At 35.5% G+C, this 23992-nt stretch overlaps 2 protein-coding genes and 1 long non-coding RNA gene across 4 annotated transcripts; 2 read left to right on the forward strand and 1 right to left on the reverse strand.

Annotated features, from left to right (window-relative positions):
- Positions 1-4126: 4126 nt before the first annotated feature.
- Positions 4127-6530, forward strand: LOC119988612 (indole-3-acetic acid-amido synthetase GH3.6). Its single transcript, XM_038833712.1, has 3 exons — positions 4127-4535; positions 4654-5582; positions 5684-6530. The coding sequence occupies exons 1-3, from the start codon at positions 4213-4215 to the stop codon at positions 6271-6273; spliced, it is 1842 nt and encodes a 613-aa protein (XP_038689640.1). The 5' UTR covers positions 4127-4212; the 3' UTR covers positions 6274-6530.
- Positions 6531-19109: 12579 nt separating this feature from the next.
- On the reverse strand, positions 19110-23970 carry LOC119990153. Of its 2 annotated transcripts, XR_005465954.1 has the most exons (3): positions 23841-23919; positions 20076-20355; positions 19110-19406 (listed from the first exon to the last, which is right to left on the reverse strand). It is a non-coding gene; the product is annotated as an uncharacterized LOC119990153 (long non-coding RNA). The 2 variants fall into 2 exon arrangements; XR_005465953.1 differs by lacking the exon at positions 20076-20355 and having other exon boundaries at positions 23841-23970.
- LOC119990151 (indole-3-acetic acid-amido synthetase GH3.6-like) lies at positions 20365-23025 on the forward strand. The gene is made up of 3 exons (XM_038835999.1): positions 20365-21120; positions 21233-22167; positions 22268-23025. Exons 1-3 carry the CDS (start codon positions 20798-20800, stop codon positions 22864-22866), a joined length of 1857 nt encoding a protein of 618 aa, XP_038691927.1. The 5' UTR covers positions 20365-20797; the 3' UTR covers positions 22867-23025.
- Positions 23971-23992: the final 22 nt, after the last annotated feature.

Raw genomic sequence — 23992 nt, forward strand, 5'->3', positions numbered from 1 at the left:
TAGCTGCCTTGTTCTCGGTGCACCCGCCCAAGTTGGCTCCACTGATTTCACTGTTCCTAGCATTTGATTGCATGACCGGTCGGTGATATGATTAGGTCAACGCATCTATTTATGTGACACCTGCCATTTCTTTAAGTGGTGGACAAGTAGAGACAGCTTAGGGGTGCTTACACGTGGCGGAAGTTGAGAGATACTCGGAAGGGGCTATGTAGGTGACGTGGCGATGAAATCAGCTTGAGATCCCTTTTACCCAACAAATTCTCTTGATTTCCGGGTATAGATATTGTGATACGGTGTCAGCATTGGGTGTTTTTTTTGGATACATACATACATACATATATATATACATATATAAATTTTTAGATTTTAAAAAATGATATCCTAATTTTTAGGTTCATTTTTAGGATTCAAATTTTTTTTTAATTTTTTATAAAATATTTATATTTTGATCAGTTTTGTCAAGTCAACGATATTTTTTTTTTGTTTATATATATATATATATACACATATATAAGTATAAATGATGACATGACGTTATTTTATTCCCAATAATTGCCTACCGTGGACCTCTTCAAGCTTCAACTTCATATATGTCCAATGTCACATTATAAGCATTGGATGTTTAATATTCGTTTGGTTTGACCACTTGCAAGTTTATAATAAGTTTTAACGAGTTTGTCATTCAAATGCATATAAGTTTATACGCTAGCTCATAAGTTTCGACATTTTTGTGGACTAAGTGCATATAAAACGATAGTTTATAAGTTGTCATAAGAATCGATTTATAAAGTATCCTAAAATCGAGCTTATAAATTGTTTTTAATTATTAACTATTACCAAATACTTAACAACTTATAAACTATTTCACAAATCGCTAAAAATTAGCAAATTGATTAGGATTCTACTCAACATGCTGATGAGATATTTATGCGATTAGTATCTTATATAGGAAAAATATAAAGATGTTACGCGGTTAATGTATAAGAATTGATCCACAATCTAGATAATCTAGATGTTTAGGATTTTAAATTGGATGGTTATTCAAACATGTAAGTCGACTCTCGCATTTGTTTATTGTGGCTTGATAAGCTCGAACCTTGCTAGCTAGACTCCATTTAATTAGCTTGATCATAGCTTAATTAAGTATAACAAGGACATATGGTGTAACAATAATACTCACCTTTTTATCTTGAATTAGAAAAAAGGAAACTATATACAATGTGACTATAAATATCATCAAAACTTAATTAATTGAAACATGGTATATTCCACAACATTTGTAAGAGATTAGGGGTATAAAGACATTGAATTTGTCTATGGTTTTGGGCAAATGTTGTCGTCTAGACATTGCGTGTGGTTTTATGCATTTTGACTTGAAGCATCAAAGTCTATCAAAGGATATGGTAGGTGCCAAAAATATATATGCAAAGGACAAATATTGCTTATTCGATCTACCTCCCAATTTCAACGTTGTTTTATTAGTTTTTTTGTTCTTGAAAATATGGTAACACATCATATCATCATACCAATTTCTTAGAAAAACAAAATACCATATACTTTTCTAAACAAGTCAAACAAATGTTTTTTTTCCTAATTTTTTTCCCAAAATCTTTATAATTAGAAAGTGTTGAAATTCTCAGTCCAAACACATTGAAAATATTTTCTACTTTGAGCTACATATTTGCACGAATTTGTTCTTCATGGACCATCATCACTAGTGCTTAGGCTCAAAAAATGCATTTTCGAGGGGGTCAGAGTGGCGCAACGAACGCACTAAACCCACAAGAGATACTATTTTTTGGGGTTCAATTCTTTATGGATACTCGATTTGCCCTCTAAGTTTTATTTATAAGCATTTTTAGTGGTTTAAGCTTTGTTTATAAATCACTCGGATGGGTTATGCTAGACTGATTGTGACTTTATGTGGGAGTCAAACATAGGCAGTTATGTATACCAAAATAAGTACATTGAGCTCCATGGAGTTAATGTCAAGTCGAGAGACGAAAATTAGATACAAAAATGATAAAGATCTCAATAATAACTATCCTAAAAGCATCACAGCTGTGTGTGGCATGTATTAATTGGATGTGGTTTTCAATGGGCCCCTTGCTATGATGTCACCACACCCAATGAATGTATGTCACACACTACTAGGCTGCTTCTGAGATGGTTATTACTGGGATCCCTAGCATTGTTGAGATTAGATATAATGTAATCGACCTTAATTCCCTAATCTTCGTAGAATACTTGAACTCGTTGTTACCTAATATACCCTAGTCCAAGCTCAATGAGAGCACGTAAAAACACATTTTTGTGTTGCCATTCAAATCGTAGAAGAAAACTTGGGAATTAGTCAAGCCCACATCAACCTTTACAAGTTGAGCTCAAACTGCAGACCGACCAAGAATTTCTTAGCAGATCAATAGTCAACATAAGATAACTCCACCACTATGGCACTATCCCGACCAGGTGAGCATGCATGTGTCATTACTTGCTTCCGATATGTTTACTTTCTTCCCAAATTAGAATGTATTTTCTGGAAATTTCAGTTATAAGTCTATTCTCTTGTACACCATAGTCATGGTTAGGTTAACCAATTTTATTTTGTTTTCTACATTCACCTTCCCCTGTTCACATACAACTCCATTTGATTCCTTCATAACTATGTCACTATGTGGAAAAAAAATGTATAGTAAATTAGTATGCAACTATAGAGTACATGCATACACCTACAAATTTTTAAAGACAAATACAAGAAAGGGAAAAGAAAAAAGAAAAAAGAAAAAAGGAGGATGGTGTTGAATTTCTTGAAGATATTGTTTGCCCTGAACCATAGGTTCACAAGAATTTGTTCTTTATGAGTCATTGTCATTAGTTATTGAGTTTTCAATTTGTGAGTATATAGCTGGACTCTACTTATAAAACACTCGATTGAGTTATATCGGATCGATGTGAGATTTTTTAGTCTTGACACTTCCCACATCCGTGCACGTGTATTTTAGATGTAAGATGATTCTATACGTATTGTGTACGATACAAAATAGTATTTGGCATGAAAAATAATTTGAAGAAAATTTTAACTACGTGAAGGAACTGAACTCCCATTCGAACACGTGGCAGCCTATAAAGTTAGGCATAGCTGGCAGGTCCCACTTGGATACTTCAACAAGAAATCCCCAATTATTTTGGATTATTTTCCGGACACATACGAACACACGCTCTTTCTTTCTTCTGCAATTTCACTTTAATATATCGCGAGAGATTGGGAATGCACGCCGTTTTTTGGGTTTTACGGGGATTTGTGAGAAATCCTTTAACGGTGCCGGTATTTTGTACGACATCCGTAGTGCAAGCGCGCCTGTAACCGCATGATTTACAGCCGATTAACCGGGGACGTCCGGTCAACTCTTTAGTGTAAAACCGGATATTGCCAGTTGAACTTTCTTTTCCGTACGTCCTTTCTTCATTTTTTATTTTTTTTTACTGATAATAATTGCATAACTTTAACTTTAGTGCAAATTGCATTAACTTTGAAAGAAGTGAATATATTAGTGTGCAAAAATAAAAAATTAATAGAATGCTTGAAAAATAAACGAATTGGGTGATGATAAAATCCTATGTGGCCTTACTGATGAAAAAATTGAAACCCAATGTGAAATGCGAATGTGACTATTGTGAATGCAAATTAATTTTGGTGGAGGTAGTTTTTTTCATATATTTTCGATGATTGAGAACGATATCAAATAAGTTTGTCTTTTGAATAACTTAAATAAGCCTAAGTTTGGACAATCAATTCTATGCAAACACAAATTTTCCTCTTTATGATAGGGTAGGTTAGGTCAAGGCTCTCGTGAAGTGATAAAACTACAATAGACTAAGCAACAGTAGATCATTTTAAAATGGAATTCGAATGCTTTACTTTCTCACATAACATGTCATTTTGACCACAAAGAGCATGGAATTTCAATTTCTTTTCTTTTTTGTTGCAATTGAGATTTGAGGGTGTACAAGAAAAGAAAACTGAAAATTTGATACAAGTGTAATTTGACAATTATGTCCTGGCCACCTTCACATTTGTCTCTATATATACCCACTTCGCACTTCTTTTTCCTCACACAACAAACACCAGCCCTGTCAACACAAACATCTCTGTCCCTCTCATCTCATCCCTCTCTCTCTCTCCCTCTCCCTCTCTTTGAGGTCTCTCTCACCATGCCTGAAGCACCAAAGAACGGATTGAAACCCACAGATTACTGTCTTGCAGAGAAGAACAAGAAAACCCTTCAATTCATTGAAGATGTAACTTCAAACCCTGATGAAGTTCAGAAAAGGGTTCTTGAAGAGATCCTCTCTCGCAATGCTCATGTTGAGTATTTACAGCGACATGGACTCAATGGTCACACAGACCGCGAGACTTTCAAGAAACTTGTCCCTGCAATCACCTATGAAGATATTCAATCCGATATTGATCGTATTGCTAATGGTGATACCTCCCCAATTATATGCTCAAAGCCCATTTCAGAGTTCTTGACAAGGTGTGAAAAAGATTGAAACTTTAGTGGGTAGTTGTATTTTTTTTGGTTTTTTGGTTTTCTGGTTTCTGGGTTTTGTTCTTTGATTGTTTTGGCTTAACGGGTTGTTTTGATATTGCAGTTCTGGGACATCTGGTGGGGAGAGAAAATTGATGCCAACTGTTGAAGAAGAACTAGGGAGGAGGTCACTGCTGTATAGCCTATTAATGCCTGTGATGAGCCAATTTGTGCCTGGTCTTGAGAAAGGCAAAGGAATGTACTTTTTGTTCATAAAATCAGAGGCTAAGACACCTGGCGGTCTTGTTGCTCGCCCTGTTTTGACAAGCTATTACAGAAGTTCACATTTTAAGGATAGGCCTTATGACCCTTACACAAACTATACTAGCCCAAATGAAACCATTCTCTGCCCTGATTCTTACCAGAGCATGTATTCACAAATGCTTTGTGGACTCTGCCAACACAAGGAAGTCCTTAGAGTTGGTGCTGTTTTCGCCTCCGGATTCATTCGGGCAATCCGATTTCTTGAGAAACATTGGCCCCTCCTTTGCAATGATATCAGAACTGGCACAATTAACCCCCAAATTTCGGATCCATCGGTCCGGGAAGCAGTGATGAAAATCCTCAAACCTGACCCTAAACTTGCAGATTTTGTTGAGGCTGCGTGTGGTAAGGATTCTTGGCAAGGGATTATCACAAAATTGTGGCCTAATACTAAATATATTGATGTTATAGTGACTGGTACCATGTCACAGTACATCCCAACACTTGATTACTACAGCAATGGCCTTCCACTTGTGTGCACCATGTATGCTTCCTCTGAGTGCTACTTTGGAGTCAACCTTAATCCTCTCTGTGACCCAAGTGAAGTCTCTTATACCCTCATACCCACCATGGCCTATTTTGAGTTCTTGCCAGTCAATAGAAGCAATGGAGTCACTAATTCAATTTCCATGCCCAAAACTCTTAATGAGAAGGAGCAACAAGAACTTGTTGATCTGGCTGAGGTCAAGCTTGGACAGGAGTATGAACTTGTTGTCACCACTTATGCTGGTAACTATTCTTGCTCTAATATACAGTATTTTAAAGAAATCTTGTAGGAATTTTGAACATATTTGTTCATAATCATGAATTTTGTGGTATGTTGTTTTCAGGGCTGTATCGCTACAGAGTTGGTGATGTGCTAAGAGTGGCTGGGTTCAAGAACAGGGCACCACAATTCAACTTCATATGCAGGAAGAATGTGGTTCTTAGCATTGATTCAGACAAGACTGATGAGGTTGAGTTACAAAATGCTGTCAAGAATGCTGTGAACAATTTGGTCCCATTTGATGCAACTTTAGCCGAGTACACTAGTTATGCAGATACCACCACAATCCCAGGTCACTATGTGCTATTTTGGGAACTTACCCTCAATGGGTTAACTCCAATTCCACCATCAGTCTTTGAGGATTGTTGCTTGACAGTTGAAGAGTCACTGAACAGCGTGTATCGACAAGGGCGGGTATCGGACAAGTCGATCGGGCCATTAGAGATCAAGATTGTTGAGCCAGGGACATTTGATAAGCTCATGGACTATGCAATCAGCTTAGGTGCATCAATAAACCAGTACAAGACACCAAGATGTGTGAAATTTGCACCCATTGTTGAGCTCTTGAATTCACGGTCTGTGTCAAGCTACTTTAGTCCAAAATGTCCCAAGTGGGCTCCAGGCCACAAGCAATGGAGCAACAAGAAGGATTGAGATTAATAGCCAGTCCACCTCTTTGTCTGGTCTCCTTTTAATTTCCACTTCTGTAGCTTCAATGGGAGATCACAAGAAGCATTTTCTGTGATCATATTAGGGAAGAAAAAAGGAAAAGGTTGAGTACTTTTTTTAGGTTTAACCAATGTCTTTATCATTATTTACTTGTTTTGAAATCTTTTCTAGTCTGCATAGACACTTTGAATTAACCTTGTACAAAAACAGTTCCTGTTTCAAGGAAATCTCTCTCTCTCTCTCTCTCTCTCTCTCTCTCTCTCTCTCTCTCTCTCTCTCTATGTGTGTGTGTGTGTGTGTCACTCTTTCTGTTTGATTAGCTGTCATTGCTTAGAAAATAATCATCACATTTTATGGGAATTTGATTTCTTTAAGTCCAGCCAGGAACCCTGCCCATATAACTCTCATGAGACTATTTTGCTAAAATGGCAAAACTTTTGAGATCTCTATATAAATATCTTTCTGTTCTTTGTACTTGTAAAGCACATTAACTTTACTAAAGTGATTTTGTTATTCCAAATCCTACTTAATCTCCAATTTAATAAGCTACAGTAGAGTACTGTTTAATTATTCAAAAGCAATAGAACAAGCTAATTCGGCATTATAAATGGCCACCAGATACATCCAATATTAATGAGCTATGCAAGTTCCAGGTCATGAAAAAATAGCAGAATTGAATGGTTCAAGAGAGAACAAGTGTTGACGGACGGAGCATAAAACCTTTTTTAGTTTTGGAGCACGACAGATAAGGTAGAAATCAGAGATTGCCTTCCCTTTTTTATGCAAATTGTGTCTGACAATAAAAACAAAAACACTTTTTTTCTTTCCAAATTTCTGTTGAAAACTTATTATATTTTCTTTTCAAAATAGAAAACAAGATCTTATCTTTAAACAGTGCCTGCCTGTGTACTCTGCTTTTGTTTAAAAAAGGAAACACACGTCTCTGCAAATTGTCCTCTCCTTTTCTTTTTCTTTTTTTTCCCTGGAGTTCTGTCTCTTTGGGGGTGTGTGAGTGTGAGTATTGGTTAAAGATTGTTTTCTATTTTTGCTATAGTAATGGAGGGGATAAAGTTTGTAAAGCTCCATATTTTCTCCCCTTTCTTTTGGGTACCATTTTGTTTTGTACACAAAATTCAACCACCCAATTTCAGTAGGAGGGAGTGGTTGTTTTGGGTATTTAATATAAGCATACATAATAAATATTGAAATGAAACTATGCAAGTATGCATTGATGGTCCTTCTTTGGCCTAATTTTTTTATATGACATGTTAACATCGATGCAAAGGGTGAAAGATAAACTATGAGGAATGTTAGAGATGAAATGAGCAATGTGTCAAGGGCCTGAATCTCCTATCATTTGTTTCTCGTAGTCATTCCACCATTTATAAACCCTAATAATTATTTGACGAGAAGTACTCATTCGATCGGTTAAATAGATTATACTGCATACTAGTTCCAATCGTCTAATCAGTATGATTCCAATACGGAATTTTAAAATACTGTCAAAACCAAGTTAAATCATGTGCAAAATGTGGGCCCAAAAAAAATCACTGTCTACGTGGACGTGGGAGTGTCACTTGTCTCCAAATATCATGTTTTGTTTTGGTCAAACACTCAAACACCAAAGAGAGGATAAGGAAACGTTAGGGTGGTGCTGGTACCATTATAGGACTAAGTATATCCAGCATGATCAGGTGATGACACGTGGAAATTTGATGGATGAAGATCCATTTCTCTATCTCAATGTTCTTATCCAATTAGGCTGATTAATTTACAAGCTATTGCTTCTTTTCTTATTTTTTAATGGTACCATATTAAATTAGGCTCGTCTTTTAGTGATTGGAGTTGAATAAAAATGAAAGCTTTCGGTTACCAAAACCATTTGTCTTTCTTAATAACAGAAAAATAAATTGGGTCAACATAAAATAGTTGACGCTAGGGATTAATAATTATCATCCTATTTTTTTTGTAACCGAGAATGATATTATACAAATTTATTCTTTGAACGTATCATATGAACTTAAATCGGGTCGTCTTGCTTGCATGTGCATAAATAATTATCATCACCCAAAAAGCAAATGGTGGAAAAAAAAGAGAGTTTTTGATGAGAGGGATTGAGAGGTGTGAATTGAAATTTCATGTGATAGAGATGGTAAAAAGTCTTGCTTTTGGAGACAAGTAACCCCAATAATTGATAGTAATGCCTACCAATAATAACTTCAATGGATGATAATGAACCAAGGAGAGTGATTGATAGACAATGAAATTCACAACAATAATGAGCTAGCTATATCTAGGACAACATTTTATCCAAGTTGGGAGTGAATATTACTATTAGACTTTTGAGATCATTTGGTCACATAATTTTCATCATAATCATCACTAATCTAGTAAAGAGACTAGGGTTGAGCTCACTTTCTAAATTTGGAAATAAACAAAACTTCCAAATAACCAAACAAAATGTACTAACCCATGATTAGGGTTTGTTAAGCTCCTAACGATTAAGCTTGTTCACTTACACCCCCCACTAATATCTAGGCTAATAAAAAACTACAATTATTGATCGTCATTGAATAATATCGTTTTAGTTTTTTCTCATGCCAAAATAATTGCATGCATAAATCTCTTAATACTTACATCAGTTTTATTTTTGGTAATTGACAATGTTTATCATATACAAATTTATCTTTTGGACAATCGATATAGGTCTAAACTCAATCCGTTAAGCCCGCACATACATAAAATTTTCACTGATAATATGATAAGTTGAGCCAAAACCCAACGTGTGACATATTTTTTTCCCCCAATACATTCTTTATAATACCAATAGTGCTAGGTCCATCCAGTGGTAGCCCAAATCTCTTAAACGAAATTTTAAAACGTTTTAACTCTCAAAATACATGTTAAATTTTAAAAAAATTACTTATTCAGAATCAATGCATAAAACTCTTTCTAACAAGATCCATTGTTGATGAGTTTTATCGGATAAATCTTAATTCCACTATTTTTTTCAATGGAATTTCTTAATTCCATTGTTTTTTCAAAAAAAATGAATTTAGAACTAAAACAATGAATTCTAAACGTGCTTCAAAAAATAATAGAATCTATATTAAAACAATAAATTTTAGACAATGAATTATGGGATAAAAGAGTGTAAATAAAACTATTCAATTAATTAAATCAATGAAATAAACTTGTTGGACTTCCATGGATTACAAAGCAGATGGTCTATATGTCATTTTCAATATAATATTCTTGTGATTGAAGTATTATAACCATTAACCAATCACTAATAAATTTTCTATTAAGTCAATGAAATTGAGTCTAAAGTTGTCCCAACAAAAAATAATATATATGAACCCCCAAAAGGGGGAAAATGATGATAAAATAAGAATAGATGGCGACATATTATAATATTTTAAATATTTTGTATTGTAAATCACCCACATCAAAAACAGAGGATGTTGGCCCAAAACCCACGTGAAATTGTTTTGTGTAACGGCCCAAGTTGGATGGTTGTGGACCACACGTGCTGACAGAGACTGGACATCGAACCTTAACACGTGTGGCCCCAGGGGAATTTTGACCTGAAACCCCACCCACACGTGAGGGGATATCTTGTTTGCTTTCTTGCCGGGCCGTTTTCTACAGGGCCCGTAGGCCCATTCTTGGGTCCAAAAGCTTTGTCATCTACAGTGGTTTATGGGGTTCTGCCTAATTGGTGGGTTAACAGTTTGATTGACATTCCTTAATTGTTGTGCTAATAATTATTTGTCGGACAAACCTTTGAAACCTAAATCACTCTGTCCCCTTTTTTTTAACCGAGAAGATAAATTTATCATTTGAACAAGTGAGATAGATCTAAATGACGGGATAAAATGGTAAATTCGGTAAAATGTTAGTGCGTAACCGCAAGGGTATTGCTATCTCAGGGGAAATCGAATTCATGACCTCCAAAACCTATACAATTTGGCATCAAATAGATTAACCAACTAGATTATCATCCAACCTCTTGCATTACGTCATTATATAAAATACAATTATATATATATATATATATATATATATATATATATACAGAAATTCTCCTATGTGGACCAAAAGTGTGGACCAAGTTTGTGGACTTATTTTTCAACCATAGATGTGATGGGTCCCATAATAAATGTGTGGCCCCCACTTATGTTGTGATTGATTACAACCATTGGATTTTGGTCCACAAACTTGGTCCACACTTTTGGTCTACATAGGAGAATTCCTGTATATATATATATATATATATATATATTTATTTATTTATTTATATTTAGTCAATTGGAAACACCTAGCAACCAAACAAAATTTATTTTAAGTGTTTGGCTAATCACGATTTCAATTAAGATTAAGACATGATTCATTTTTTTTTTTATATATGATCATAATAATTGAGTGAGTTATAAGTTATGACTTTGAAAAACATTGCTAAATCCATATTAATATAATCTTTTGTATCTTCTATATATACTTTATTTTTCAAATACTTTCTAGAGGATATTATTTAATTACTATAATGTTTGTAATTACCAACTACACTTGCTTAGTTTCTCTACTACATGACTTCATATGCAATGTCATATATAGAACAATAATTGTTTATTTTAATATGCCTTGATAATAGAAAAAAAAAACATTATTGCTTAATTTAACAAAACTAGGATAACTACATATCTGATAAATAATATACAATTAAGAAGATGCAGATATGCTTGATTAGACTCTCTATATAAAATATTATATATGTGTGTATATATATGTATAGTACAACACTTGGACTATTATTTTTAGACCCTATATTTTTCATAATACATTTTTAATTTGCGGATAAAGCCTTGTCATTGTATTAGAAATCACAAGAACAATTGATTATGAACATTTCATTACCAGTTCCCTACCCTAAAACATTCTTTAATATCCACAAGAAACATGACCACTATTTTTTTTAATTTATACATGTCATTAATTCTCTAATAATTAAGCACAAGGATCATGATATTATAGTTTAAATGTAGCATGATTATCAATTAATAAGTTCAAGAGCGGCGTATGATTGGATATCCCTTAGCACGTTATGGATTTCAAAATTCAAGTTCAAGTATCGATATGTAGGATTTTGGTGAATCTGGATCTAGATCTATTTGGAGGATTGTTTAAATTGTCAGATTTGTTTTGCTCAAATTGTTTTTTTGTATGTGTTTGTTTTGTTGAATCTAATTGGGTTTATCCCTGTGGAGTTTGTAGTCCGGTGTTTTCCCAATTTAGTTCGGCGTTATCCAGTGTAGTATAGTGTCATATGGTGTTTGTCCTTTTCTTTTGATGTAATTCTCATATTATGGAATGTAATTTATCTTTATGATGGCTCGAGTGTCATTGAGCCTCAAATTCTCTTACCTATTTTTTGGGTAAATGAATACAATTCGGTGTATGGCCTTTTTAAAAGAAAAATTATAATCTAATGCAACTAATTAATTACTAATGACATATGTCTTCCTACGCCCTAACATCAAACAGTGCTTAATTCGTCACTATAATTAGACCCTTCATGCATGAATTATTGAATTATGCTTTCCAATCAAAACCATACCCTTGCCAAAGCAACATTACTGGGCCTCAAGTGTTACCGTTGTCTCGTATAGACGGAGTTGGCTAAGCCCATGGGCCACGTGTAACGTCACGGGCCTAACAATCAAGGTCAATAGTTGGTGAATAAGCGCGTCACAGTTGGGCCCTCTGATAGGTTTATTCAAATTTAAAAGTTGAAAAACTTTAATCACACTCTAATGTTTATCAAATACACAATTTGTTAAACGTAACTCATAAAATCTTATATTTTTATAAATACACCGAAAATACTAAAAAACAGAGACATTTTATAAGTGTACCCCAAAGCTGAAAATAGAGAAAATACAGAGCAATAACCAACCTGCAAAATCGTCAGTTGTGTGATGACGATAGCAATTTGTAGTACCCAATTTTCGTCCGGCCAAAATAATACAAAAATAAAAATAAAAATAATAAAAGTGAGTGTGTGTGTGTGTTTTATTCTACACAAGGTGGATGTGAGGAGAGTTTCTTTTGCTTGTACAAAAAGAGAAAAATATGGGAGCATGATAGAAAGTGGCTCCATGCGTGAAAGTAGAAGACAAAAGGACAAAAAAAAAACAAAGAGAAATCGTGGGAGAACAAAAGAAAATGAGAGAGAATAAATAAGAGGAGACAAGTTTTGGTGGAGGTATGGGCGCCGCACACTAGTGGAGAAAAGAAAAGGAAAGAAAAGGACTTAAAAGGGGGCAGAATTTAGGGAAGAAAAAAGAATAAAAAGAGGATGAGAAGTTTTGAGCCAGGGGAGAGGGGAAGACAAGAAAAAAGAAAGAAAAGGAAGGAAAGGCTAAGAGAGAAGAGGAGGGCCGGGTAGCAGAAAACCAGAGAAGCCAAGAGAGAGAGAAAGGCGCTGCCTAAAAGAACCAGGAGGAGAACGATAGAAAGAAGGAGGACCAAAATCGCTGCACAAAAGAGAATCGGGGATAAAGAAGTCGCATCAACTTGGTTCTAGTCTCCAAGGGTAACGATTCCATTACACTCTAACTTGAATTTGGTTCTATTTCTTTGTTTCTGTTCCTTTGTTGCAATTTTTTGTATCTTTCGGGTTTTACTTTTGAGGGAGTATAGTCTACACGGGTCTCCCATTTCTAGTTCCATCTCCTCGGTTTACTTCTCGGAAGCACATTCGATTTCGATTCTTATGGCTTGAATCTTGGTTTGTTCACCATATGGATAACTGATTTCGCACATCTGGTTTTCATATTTGATTCTTGTGGCTTTGGATACCCCTATTTGTATATGTATATAGGCTGAGTTTTGATGTTCATATATGTATATATGCCGGTTTATGCATGTATACAGTGTGTATATATATGGGGTGTGTATACATATATTGGTCTTTATATGTATATGTGTGTTTATATGCGCATGTATATGTATATACAGTGTGTGTATATATGTATAGTGTATGTATATATAGGTGTGCAGTGTGTGTACATATATATGCAGTGGGCGTGTGTATATGTGTGCATTGTGTGTGTGTATATGTGTGTGGGTGTGTGCATATATATATAGTGCACGCATATATATATATATACAGTGTGTATGTGTGTGAATATATATATATATATATATATATTCAGTATCTGTGTTTGTATGTATACATCTCGTTTTGTATATTTGTGTAGGTGTATTTGAATATATGTGTTTGTTTATATGTTTATGATGTATACGCACTTAATTTGATAATGAATTTTAATGGCATTTGAGTACAACTTTAACCCTTTATGTTGTTTGTTTTTGAATGTGGATCGGGCTCGACTCTACTTGGGCCGAACTTGATGTCACTTGGGCCGGAATACATATTTGGAGAATGGATTGGGCTTAAGCAATGGGCCGGGCTTAGTGGCCATATTTGTATTTGTATTATTTATCATTTGTTATTTGTATATATTTTTATCTTATTTTTGTTTGGCATATATATCCTTGTAAATGTAAGTTATGTAATAGGATAGTGGAAAAATAATGAAAATAATGTAGAGTAGTGTAATTTATATTTATGCATATTTAAATTGATTAGTATGCATGTTAGGGGTTGTTAGTTTAGAATGCATGTTTAGGATGTATATTAGAATTTTATGCATAGATCGTTTTTCACAAATCCGCCAATTCAACAACCACGTATTTACCAAATTTCCACATAAACAATTAATAGATACTACATTGAAGTCAAATAGGAGGAGGACTTGATGACATTCAGCTCCTGCCTAAACTTTATTTGTGTTATCTTTATTTAAACGAAAAATAAATGATAGATTAATTTATTAGATACCTAAATTAAAGTTAATTAGGAGGAGGACTTGATGACATTCAGCTCCTGCCTAGACTTTAATTGTGTTATCTTTATTTAAACGAAAAATAAATGATAGATTAATTTATTAGATACCTAAATTAAAGTTAATTAGGAGGAGGACTTGATGACATTCAGCTCCTGCCTAGACTTTAATTATGTTATCTCTTTAAAATATGCCGGTTTATGCATGTATACAGTGTGTGTGTATATATATAATATATATATATATATAAGGTATATGCAGTACAGTGTGTATATATATGGGGTGTGTAAACATATATTGGTCTTTATATGTATATGTGTGTTTATATGCGCATGTATATGTATATACAGTGTGTGTATATATATATATAGTGCACGCATATATATATATACAGTGTGTATGTGTGTGAATATATATATATATATATATATATTCAGTATCTGTGTTTGTATGTATACATCTCGTTTTGTATATTTGTGTAGGTGTATTTGAATATATGTGTTTGTTTATATGTTTATGATGTATACGCACTTAATTTGATAATGAATTTTTATGGCACTTGAGTACAACTTTAACCCTTTATGTTGTTTGTTTTTGAATGTGGATCGGGCTCGACTCTACTTGGGCCGAACTTGATGTCACTTGGGCCGGAATACATATTTGGAGAATGGATTGGGCTTAAGCAATGGACCGGGCTTAGTGGCCATATTTGTATTTGTATTATTTATCATTTGTTATTTGTATATATTTTTATCTTATTTTTGTTTGGCATATATATCCTTGTAAATGTAAGTTATGTAATAGGATAGTGGAAAAATAATGAAAATAATGTAGAGTAGTGTAATTTATATTTATGCATATTTAAATTGATTAGTATGCATGTTAGGGGTTGTTAGTTTAGAATACATGTTTAGGATGTATATTAGAATTTTATGCATAGATCGTTTTCACAAATCCGCCAATTCAACAACCACGTATTTACCAAATTTCCACATAAACAATTAATAGATACTACATTGAAGTCAAATAGGAGGAGGACTTGATGACATTCAGCTCCTGCCTAGACTTTAATTGTCTTATCTTTATTTAAACGAAAAATAAATGATAGATTAATTTATTAGATACCTAAATTAAAGTTAATTAGGAGGAGGACTTGATGACATTCAGCTCATGCCTAGACTTTGATTGTGTTATCTTTATTTAAATGAAAAATAAATGATAAATTAATTTATTAGATACCTAAATTAAAGTTAATTAGGAGGAGGACTTGATGACATTCAGCTCCTGCCTAGACTTTAATTATGTTATCTCTTTAAATTAAAGTATCACTTATATTCATTGAAATCATGGAAATTTAGTACATAAATTAAAGTTAATTAGGAGGAGGACTTGATGACATTCAGCTCCTGCCTATGCTTTAATTATGTTCAAATTTAAGTATCATTTGTACTCGTAAAAATAATGGTAACTGAATTGAAGTTAATTAGAAGGAGGACTTGATGACATTCAGCTCCTGTCTATTGCTTTAATTGTGTTACCTTTTCAAATCAGAATACCATTCAAATTGGGACATACAAACAATTTTTCAAGAAAAGCACACAGATCAATCTAGGTAACCTTTTAGGGAGTTGTGGGGTGCCTAACACCTTCCCCACACTCAATAGACCCCCTTACCTATTTTCTGGTTCGTAGACCATTTTTGGTGTCCAATTGCACTTATATCAATTGGTGGCGACTCTAAACAATTTTCTAAAACAAAACTATTTTTCATCATTTCATCGTCGGTCCGCGTCGTGACCCCGGTTGCGACACAATTCAAATACAATTAGACCCCCAATGGAACACAAAATAAGCGCAAAAACAAATGACAAAGTCAGAGACCATAACAAATAATACAGAGTATGAAGCTGTTGTCACCACTTACGCTGGTAACTAGTCTTGTAGTAATTTTGAACATTTTTGTTTAATCATGAATTTTGTGGTATGTAATACAGGGCTGGTATCGCTACAGAGTTGATGATGTCCTAAGAGTGGCTGGATTCAAGAACAAGTCACCACAATTCAAATTCATATATATGTAGGAAGAATGTGGTTCTTAGTATTGAATCAGACAAAACTGATGAAGTTGAGCTGCAAAATGCTGTCAATAATGCATGCAGCAAAGCATTTGGTGCCATTTAATGCAACTCTAGTTAAGTACACTAGCTATGCAGATATCACTACAATCCCAGGCCACTATGTGCTGTTTTGGGTCAACCCCAATTCCAAGCTTGGTGTTTGAGGACTGCTGTTTGACCATTGAAGAGTCACTAAACTATTGTGTACGGCGAGATGCGTGTATGGGATAAGTCTATTGGGGCACTAGAGATCAAGATTGTTGAGCAGAGCAGGGGACTTTTGATGAGCTCATGTGCTATGCCATTAGCTTGGGAGCATCAATAAGCCAGTGCAAGACACCTCGCTGTGTCAAATCTGCACCCATGGTGGAGCTCTTGAACTCAATGGTCGTGTCAAGTTACTTTAGTCCTGAATGCCCCAATTGGGTCCCAAGCCACAAGAAATGTAGCAATAGGAATTAAGCAATAGGTCTCCTACTTGGTAGGTTCACAAAAGTAAGTACTACCCTTTTATGCTTCAAGATTCAAGCTTTTGAAATAAGAGCATCTCACAAATATAAAATCTAAAGCTATTCTTGGCAGTGGCCTTCCAATAATACTACGTTCCCAACCTCCTCAATGCCTATATACCATAGTTTTTAAAATTGAGAATTGTGTATCGAATCGTTTATGCTGAAAGTTCAAAAAGTTTGAGGTTCAACTTGTACGATAAATATTGAACCGCCGATTTACAAAAAAAAAAAATTAATAGATTTTTAGCTATAAATATATACTATGTAGTAATATATAGTATATATTATCAATAACTAAAAAATCCAAATAATGAAATACCTAAATGAGTAAATCTTTATAATTTCATAGTTCACACTTAAATTTAATAAAAACTAAACAAAAGAGATTATAATATTTGAAATCGAAACTAAAAATTCACAAAGAAAGTACCAAATTAACAATTAACAACATCAAAGTAGTAAATAATTTTGTCCCCATTAATCTAGAAAGTCTTGGATTATTGAAGTCCTTATGCGTTGTGGGCCTATTATGTTCACATAGTAAAACCAGGCCCCAGCCCTTGCCAGTTGCCAGAGCAACATTACTGGGCCTAGAGTGTTAACGTTGTCTCGTATAGGCGAAGTTAGGTGAGCCAATGGGCCACGCGTAACGTTTTGGGCCTGCCAATCGGTGTCAATGGTTAGACTCTAGAGAATAAGCGAGTGATAATTGGGCCCTCTCTGCGGGGTTTATTCAAATTTGAAAGTTGGGCTACCCAATCAAAAGTCAAAGCCCATGTTTTGGCAATCATATTTTTCCTTCCTCGCTCTATCAAAACTCCAGACAAAGTGCACTGTTTAACAAAGAAAGGAGAATATAGCATTAGATTTTATATTCCGACGAGCGATTTCCGATAGCCGATGATTGCGACAAGCCGACAATTGCGATTTGCAGGGAGAAGGACCGACGAGGCAACGATTGTGATTTGCAAGGAGAATGACCAAATGTTTTAGGTGAAATGGGTGTTGCATGCATATGCCATCTTTTGAATGTATTATACCGCACGACCTCATGGTTCGAGGTTCAATCGATTAATTGATTCGCTAAATTATTAGAGTACATATTGTGCAAAAATCAATACACAGACGATGCACACAATAGATTGACCAAATTTATAATAAATCCAAGCTAACTAAGTAGAGAATCAAGCAATAAAGCAGTAAAAAACTCAATACCCAAAGTTTTCCATGACCTAATTTTAACTAAAATCGCGAACAGACCAATAATTCCCACAAAAGCTTCACACTTGCTTGCTTTGTACGCTCATTTTCTAGCGAAAATAAACAAACAAGGACAGGGTACACGATGTGTCTAGTCTCTTCTGAAGCCCACAGTGGTAGCAAGTAGCCTGGTTCTCTTTAAACAATTGCAAGGTAGGTCTGATTCTCTCTATCTATTTGTATCATTTGATACCATTACCATACATATATTGGTAAAGCTTTTTCACAAGCATTTCTACTACTAAAAAGCATAAATGTTATCAGTGGCGGATCCACTGCAGTGTCATTGGGGGCACGGGCCCCCAGTCAGTTGAAATTTTTTTCATTAAATATACTCTTCATTTTTAGCAATTTAACACTAAGGCCTCCAGCAAAAAAATAAAAGGCCCCCATTATACACACTTAGCCCATTAACTAAGACCCAACCCAACTCTCATTCAACCCAAATAGACAAATTCCAAAAATCAAATTATAATGTAGTTTCTTATGTGTCTAAAATATTATTAATGTTTTTTTTTATATTTATCGTTTATATTCGTAAGTCAATTACATAAAGAACCAAAAAAAAAATTCTGAGGACGCTGCCCCCAGACCCCCGCATCATTTTTGTGCCCTCGGTAACTTCAATTCCTGGGTCCACCAGTGAATGCTATGAACTTGCCAAACAAACATTTTCTGACGAAAATTCCTAAGCACTTTTGGTAGCATAAATACCCATTTTGAAAAATGTTCCCCATTTGTACAATTTTGATAGCATTTCGATTTTTCTTCCCATTCTGTCCTCAATCTTTGTTCGTTATTCCTATTTTATCCCTTATCACTTTGTCCCTCATATCAGTACTTTATCTCAATAATGGAGGGTGTGCTATTCTGCTAGTCTGCGAAGTCAGTATAAAAGAATTTAAAAATCAAATTATTTAGTTTTGGTTAATGTGAGGGAGATGTGAAACACGTGTTATCAATATTATTTTTTGGTTTTTAAAATGTAATAATAATAGATCTCTTACAACTTACAACTAAAATACATAATACTCCTCCATGTATATTTGTCACAAAATGTTGCACAACATAAATGTTATCGGCAAAAATTAAATCAAACACAACCAACCATTCAGGCAACTAACATATCTGCTATTAAAATTATCCAATATTTTTGTTAGTATATTTGCTACTTTTAATATGCTTTACCAAACTGTGTCATTACCAACTCGGTGAATTGAAATATTTTTATAAGGTGTACTGAGCCTTCTCAGTGTATATCCCTCGGTCACACTGTTTAATTGCTTTGCTTCTCTAAATCTCAAAGACACTAGAAGCACCTGGAGGAAAAAAATTAAGAAAAAAAAAATCAAGACAAATAAACATAACAAAGCCAATAAGCCATATAAGAGGAAAGATATTATCCTCCACACCCCAACACAATTAGAAAAAAAGAGGACATGTGAGTTGTAAAGGAAAAAAAAAACAAACCAAAAGTAGCATTATGACAAGACATCAAATAATGAGATCATGCATGTCACCAGTGAAGTAAACCAGAAAAAGACACCACCATGTGTTAAATCTGCACCCATTGGGGAGCTCTTGAACTCAATGGCTGTGTGAAGTTGCTTCTAGGTTGGAAAATCTGTCCCCAAAAATCTTTCACCTCTCTTCTTTTCTCCAATTTTCTTTCTTACTTTTTTTTTCTTCTTCTTTTTTCACACCTATTCCTATCACATCTATAATATATTTCCCCCACACAAAACACATCATCACGTGTCTGAGCCCACAAGCCCAAACATCACCCTCTCTCCTTTAACAAAACACATCACATACATACGGTTGGTTCAGACACTTCACACCAACCAAATACGACTTCAGAACAAAAAACAAAGGCCTGCAGCTAGCTTAGCCTTATACCACAAAATGAGATCAAATCTGAGATGACAAACTAACCTAATAGAGTAAAAGACATTATGCAACCCCAACAAAGTAAAATACATGAATACCTCTAAGTCTCTAACTAATTATCGTGCTCCATTCTGATGTGTTTAACCGCTCTGCTCGCGGTACTATGCTTTCGAGTCAACAGGCAATATGCTCGCTGGTACTATTCACCGAGCACTATTCATGCCTAGCAATTTGATCACCGTGCATTATGCTTGCCGAACTATTCACTCCAGGTGCTCTACTCGTCACACTACTGCGGATGTCGCCAACTTGCCTGACCATGCCTCGCCACTACAATTGTAGGGATCCATAGCTTCGCCAAGACGGGTTCTCATCAGTCTACTACGTGGTGAAACAAAAAAAAAGGACATGGATATCGTGAAGCACACAATACACGAGGGGGAAAACCTCGAAGATAAAAAAACTGGAAAAACAAACAATACAAGGGTAGCACTACGATAGGAAGACACACGGGGCAACCCAACTCAGACGGAAAACCCATAACCCACCGACCCAATTTGATAAAACCGGAGCCTCCATGGATAAAGGCAGCAAAAACAATCATTAGCAGAGAGGTGACATGCGCAAGTAAAGAAAACTCGAACTCGCCATAGAAATGCACAAAAACCACACGTTTTATTATACATATACGCCCGCTTGTCTACTATTTTTCCCTATGAAGCTGAAACCGTAACCAATACAGGGTTTTCTCTGTGTGTATCTGTCTCTCCAACAAACAATTTTCTTGAGATCTCTCACCATCTTTTAGATAGGAAAAACAATGTCTGAAACACTAAAGAACACATTGAAACCCACAGATTACAGTCTTGCAGAGAAGAATCATAAAGCACTTCAGTTCATAGAAGATGTCACTTCAAACGCTGATGAAATGCAGAGGAAGGTTCTTGAAGAGATACTCGCTCGCAATGCTCATGTTGAGTACCTGCAGAGACGTGGCCTTAATGGTTTCACAGACCGTGAGACTTTCAAGAAGGTCATTCCTATGATCACCTATGAAGATATACAACATGACATCGACCGTATCGCAAATGGAGATACCTCACCAATTCTCTGCTCAAAGCCAATTTCAGAGTTATTGACAAGGTGCACACAAATTCTATATTTAGGAGTGGTTCTTAACTCTTAAGATTTTGATTTCTGAGTTTATCTTCTTCTTTTTTGGCGGAATGGGTTGTTTCAATATATATATATATAGCTCTGGGACTTCAGGTGGTGTGAGAAAGTTGCTACCACTGATTGAAGAACAGCTGGAGTGGAATGACCAGATACACAGCTTAAGAATGCCTGTGATAAGCCAGTTTGTGCCTGGTCTTGAGAAAGGCAAAGGAATGTACTTTTTCTTCATAAGATCAGAGGTAGAGACACCTGGTGGGCTTGTGGCTCAGCCGCTTGTCACTAGGTACTACAAAAGTTCACAGTTTAAGGATAGGCCTTATGACCCTTACACAAACTACACTAGCCCGAATGAAACCATTCTCTGCCCTGACTCTTACCAGAGCATGTACTCACAAATGCTTTGTGGACTCTGCCAACATAAGGAAGTCCTTAGAGTTGGTGCTGCTTTCGCCTCCGGATTGACTATGGCAATCCGATTTCTTGAAAAACATTGGCCCCTCCTTTGCAATGATATCAGAACTGGCACAATTAACACCCAAATTACCGATCCATCAGTCCGGGAGGCAGTGATGAAAATCCTCAAACCTGACCCTAAACTTGCCGATTTTGTTGAGGCTGAGTGTGGTAAAGATTCTTGGAAAGGGATTATCACAAAATTGTGGCCTAATACTAAATATATTGATGGCATAGTGACTGGCACTATGTCACAGTACATCCCAACACTTGATTACTACAGCAATGGCCTTCCACTAGTGTGCACCATGTATGCTTCATCTGAGTGCTATTTTGGAGTCAACCTTAATCCTCTCTGTGACCCAAGTGAAGTCTCTTACACCATCATACCCACCACGGCCTATTTTGAGTTCTTGCCAGTCGATAGAAGCAATGGTGTCAGTGTCACTAATTCAATTTCCATGCCCAAAACTCTCAATGAGAAGGAGCAACGAGAGCTTGTTGATCTGGTTGATGTCAAGCTTGGACAGGAGTATGAAGTTGTTGTCACCACTTATGCTGGTAACTAGTCTTGTTCTAATAGACAGTATTTTAAAGAAATCTTGTAGTAATTTTGAACATTTTTGTTTATAATGATGAATTTTGTGGTGTGTTGTTTCAGGGCTGTATCGCTACAAAGTTGGTGATGTCCTAAGAGTGGTTGGATTCAAGAACACGGCACCACAATTCAACTTCATATGTAGGAAGAATGTGGTTCTTAGTATTGATTCAGACAAGACTGATGAAGTTGAGCTGCAAAATGCGGTCAATAATGCAGTAAAGCATTTGGTGCCATTTAATGCGACTCTAGTTGAGTACACTAGCTATGCAGATATCACTACAATCCCAGGCCACTATGTACTATTTTGGGAACTTAGTCTTAGTGGATCAACCCCAATTCCGACCTTGGTGTTTGAGGACTGCTGTTTGACCATTGAGGAGTCACTCAACGATATTTATCGTGAACTCCGTGTATGGGATAAGTCGATTGGGCCACTAGAGATCAAGATTGTTAAGCAGGGGACTTTTGATGAGCTCATGGAATATGCCATTAGCTTAGGGGCATCAATAAACCAGTACAAGACACCACGATGTGTCAAATCTGCACCCATGGTGGAGCTCTTGAACTCAATGGCTGTGTCAAGTTACTTTAGTCACTTTAGTCCTAAATGTCCCAATTGGGTTCCAGACCTAAAGCAATGTAGCAACAGGAAGCAATAGGTCTCCTACTTCGTAGGTTCACAAAAGGTGCCAAATTTTTTTTGCTGTTTGAAAGAGGAGGCAGAGGAGATCATCACTTCTCCTCCTTCACCTCATAAGTTTTTTATTGTCTACTTTCTAAGTATTTTACTGAATAAAAGTTTTTATGGCTTATTTGAATGTATCTTGACAGATTGACATCTGTGTTTCGTGTAGGGGCTGTAAACGAGCCGAGCTGAGCATACTTAATATTTTTTTGTTAAGTTCAGACTTGGTGACCAATTCCATTTCCAACTTCTGGCTTGTCACTGTCAAGTCTCCAATTAACTATATATGTGGGGGGGAGCGAGTTCTACGGGATTAAGGGATTCCTATCTTTTGCTAATATTGTATCCTATGGAGATGGATTGATATGGTATGGGGGTTTAAACTCACTTCTTACCAATTGACTTCTGCTTATACCTTTCTAGGCTTCCCCTTTACATCATTAGATGTCCCCAAAGGAACACTATATGTTCCTACATATATATAAAAAAAATAAATAAATGAATGAATGATCTCTCATTCACAAATGGGATGGGAATAACCCTATTCCTATATTAGGATGACCGAAAACCATCAATTTACAAGTCCCTCAAAACTGTTTAGCCTATTCAATGTTTTTCATAGAAGTAATGCATACTTGAACATCCACACGTACCACAGCCTAATTAAGAACACAATGAATATACTACAGTACTCACAAGCCCTAATTTTGCATTTCACATAATTAGTTCTAAATATTGCATCTCATCACCAACAAAACAACCAAATTCCGAATGAAAATCACCACAGAGAGAGAACACATGGAATGATATAACAATCTATATCCCAATACCAAGTAAGAGAGTAAAATTTATGATTTTCATGCAGCATGAGAACTGAGAAATATACACCGAAGCCATCCAAGAAGCGTTTAGAAAAGTTAAAGCAATCAAAGCTCTCGAAAAAATTACCGTCGTCAATTCATAGCCGTCGCCGCCGAAGACCGGCGTCATCATCGGAAAGATAAAGGATCCATTTGAAAACGCAAAAGCTGATGAGCACACGTTCATCGTGTATGGCAATAGGCCCATTTGATGCTTAGTGGGCCCAAAATGTCACGTCA

The sequence above is a fragment of the Tripterygium wilfordii genome, chromosome 21, assembly GCF_013401445.1.
Source record: "Tripterygium wilfordii isolate XIE 37 chromosome 21, ASM1340144v1, whole genome shotgun sequence".
Classification (NCBI taxonomy): domain Eukaryota; kingdom Viridiplantae; phylum Streptophyta; class Magnoliopsida; order Celastrales; family Celastraceae; genus Tripterygium; species Tripterygium wilfordii.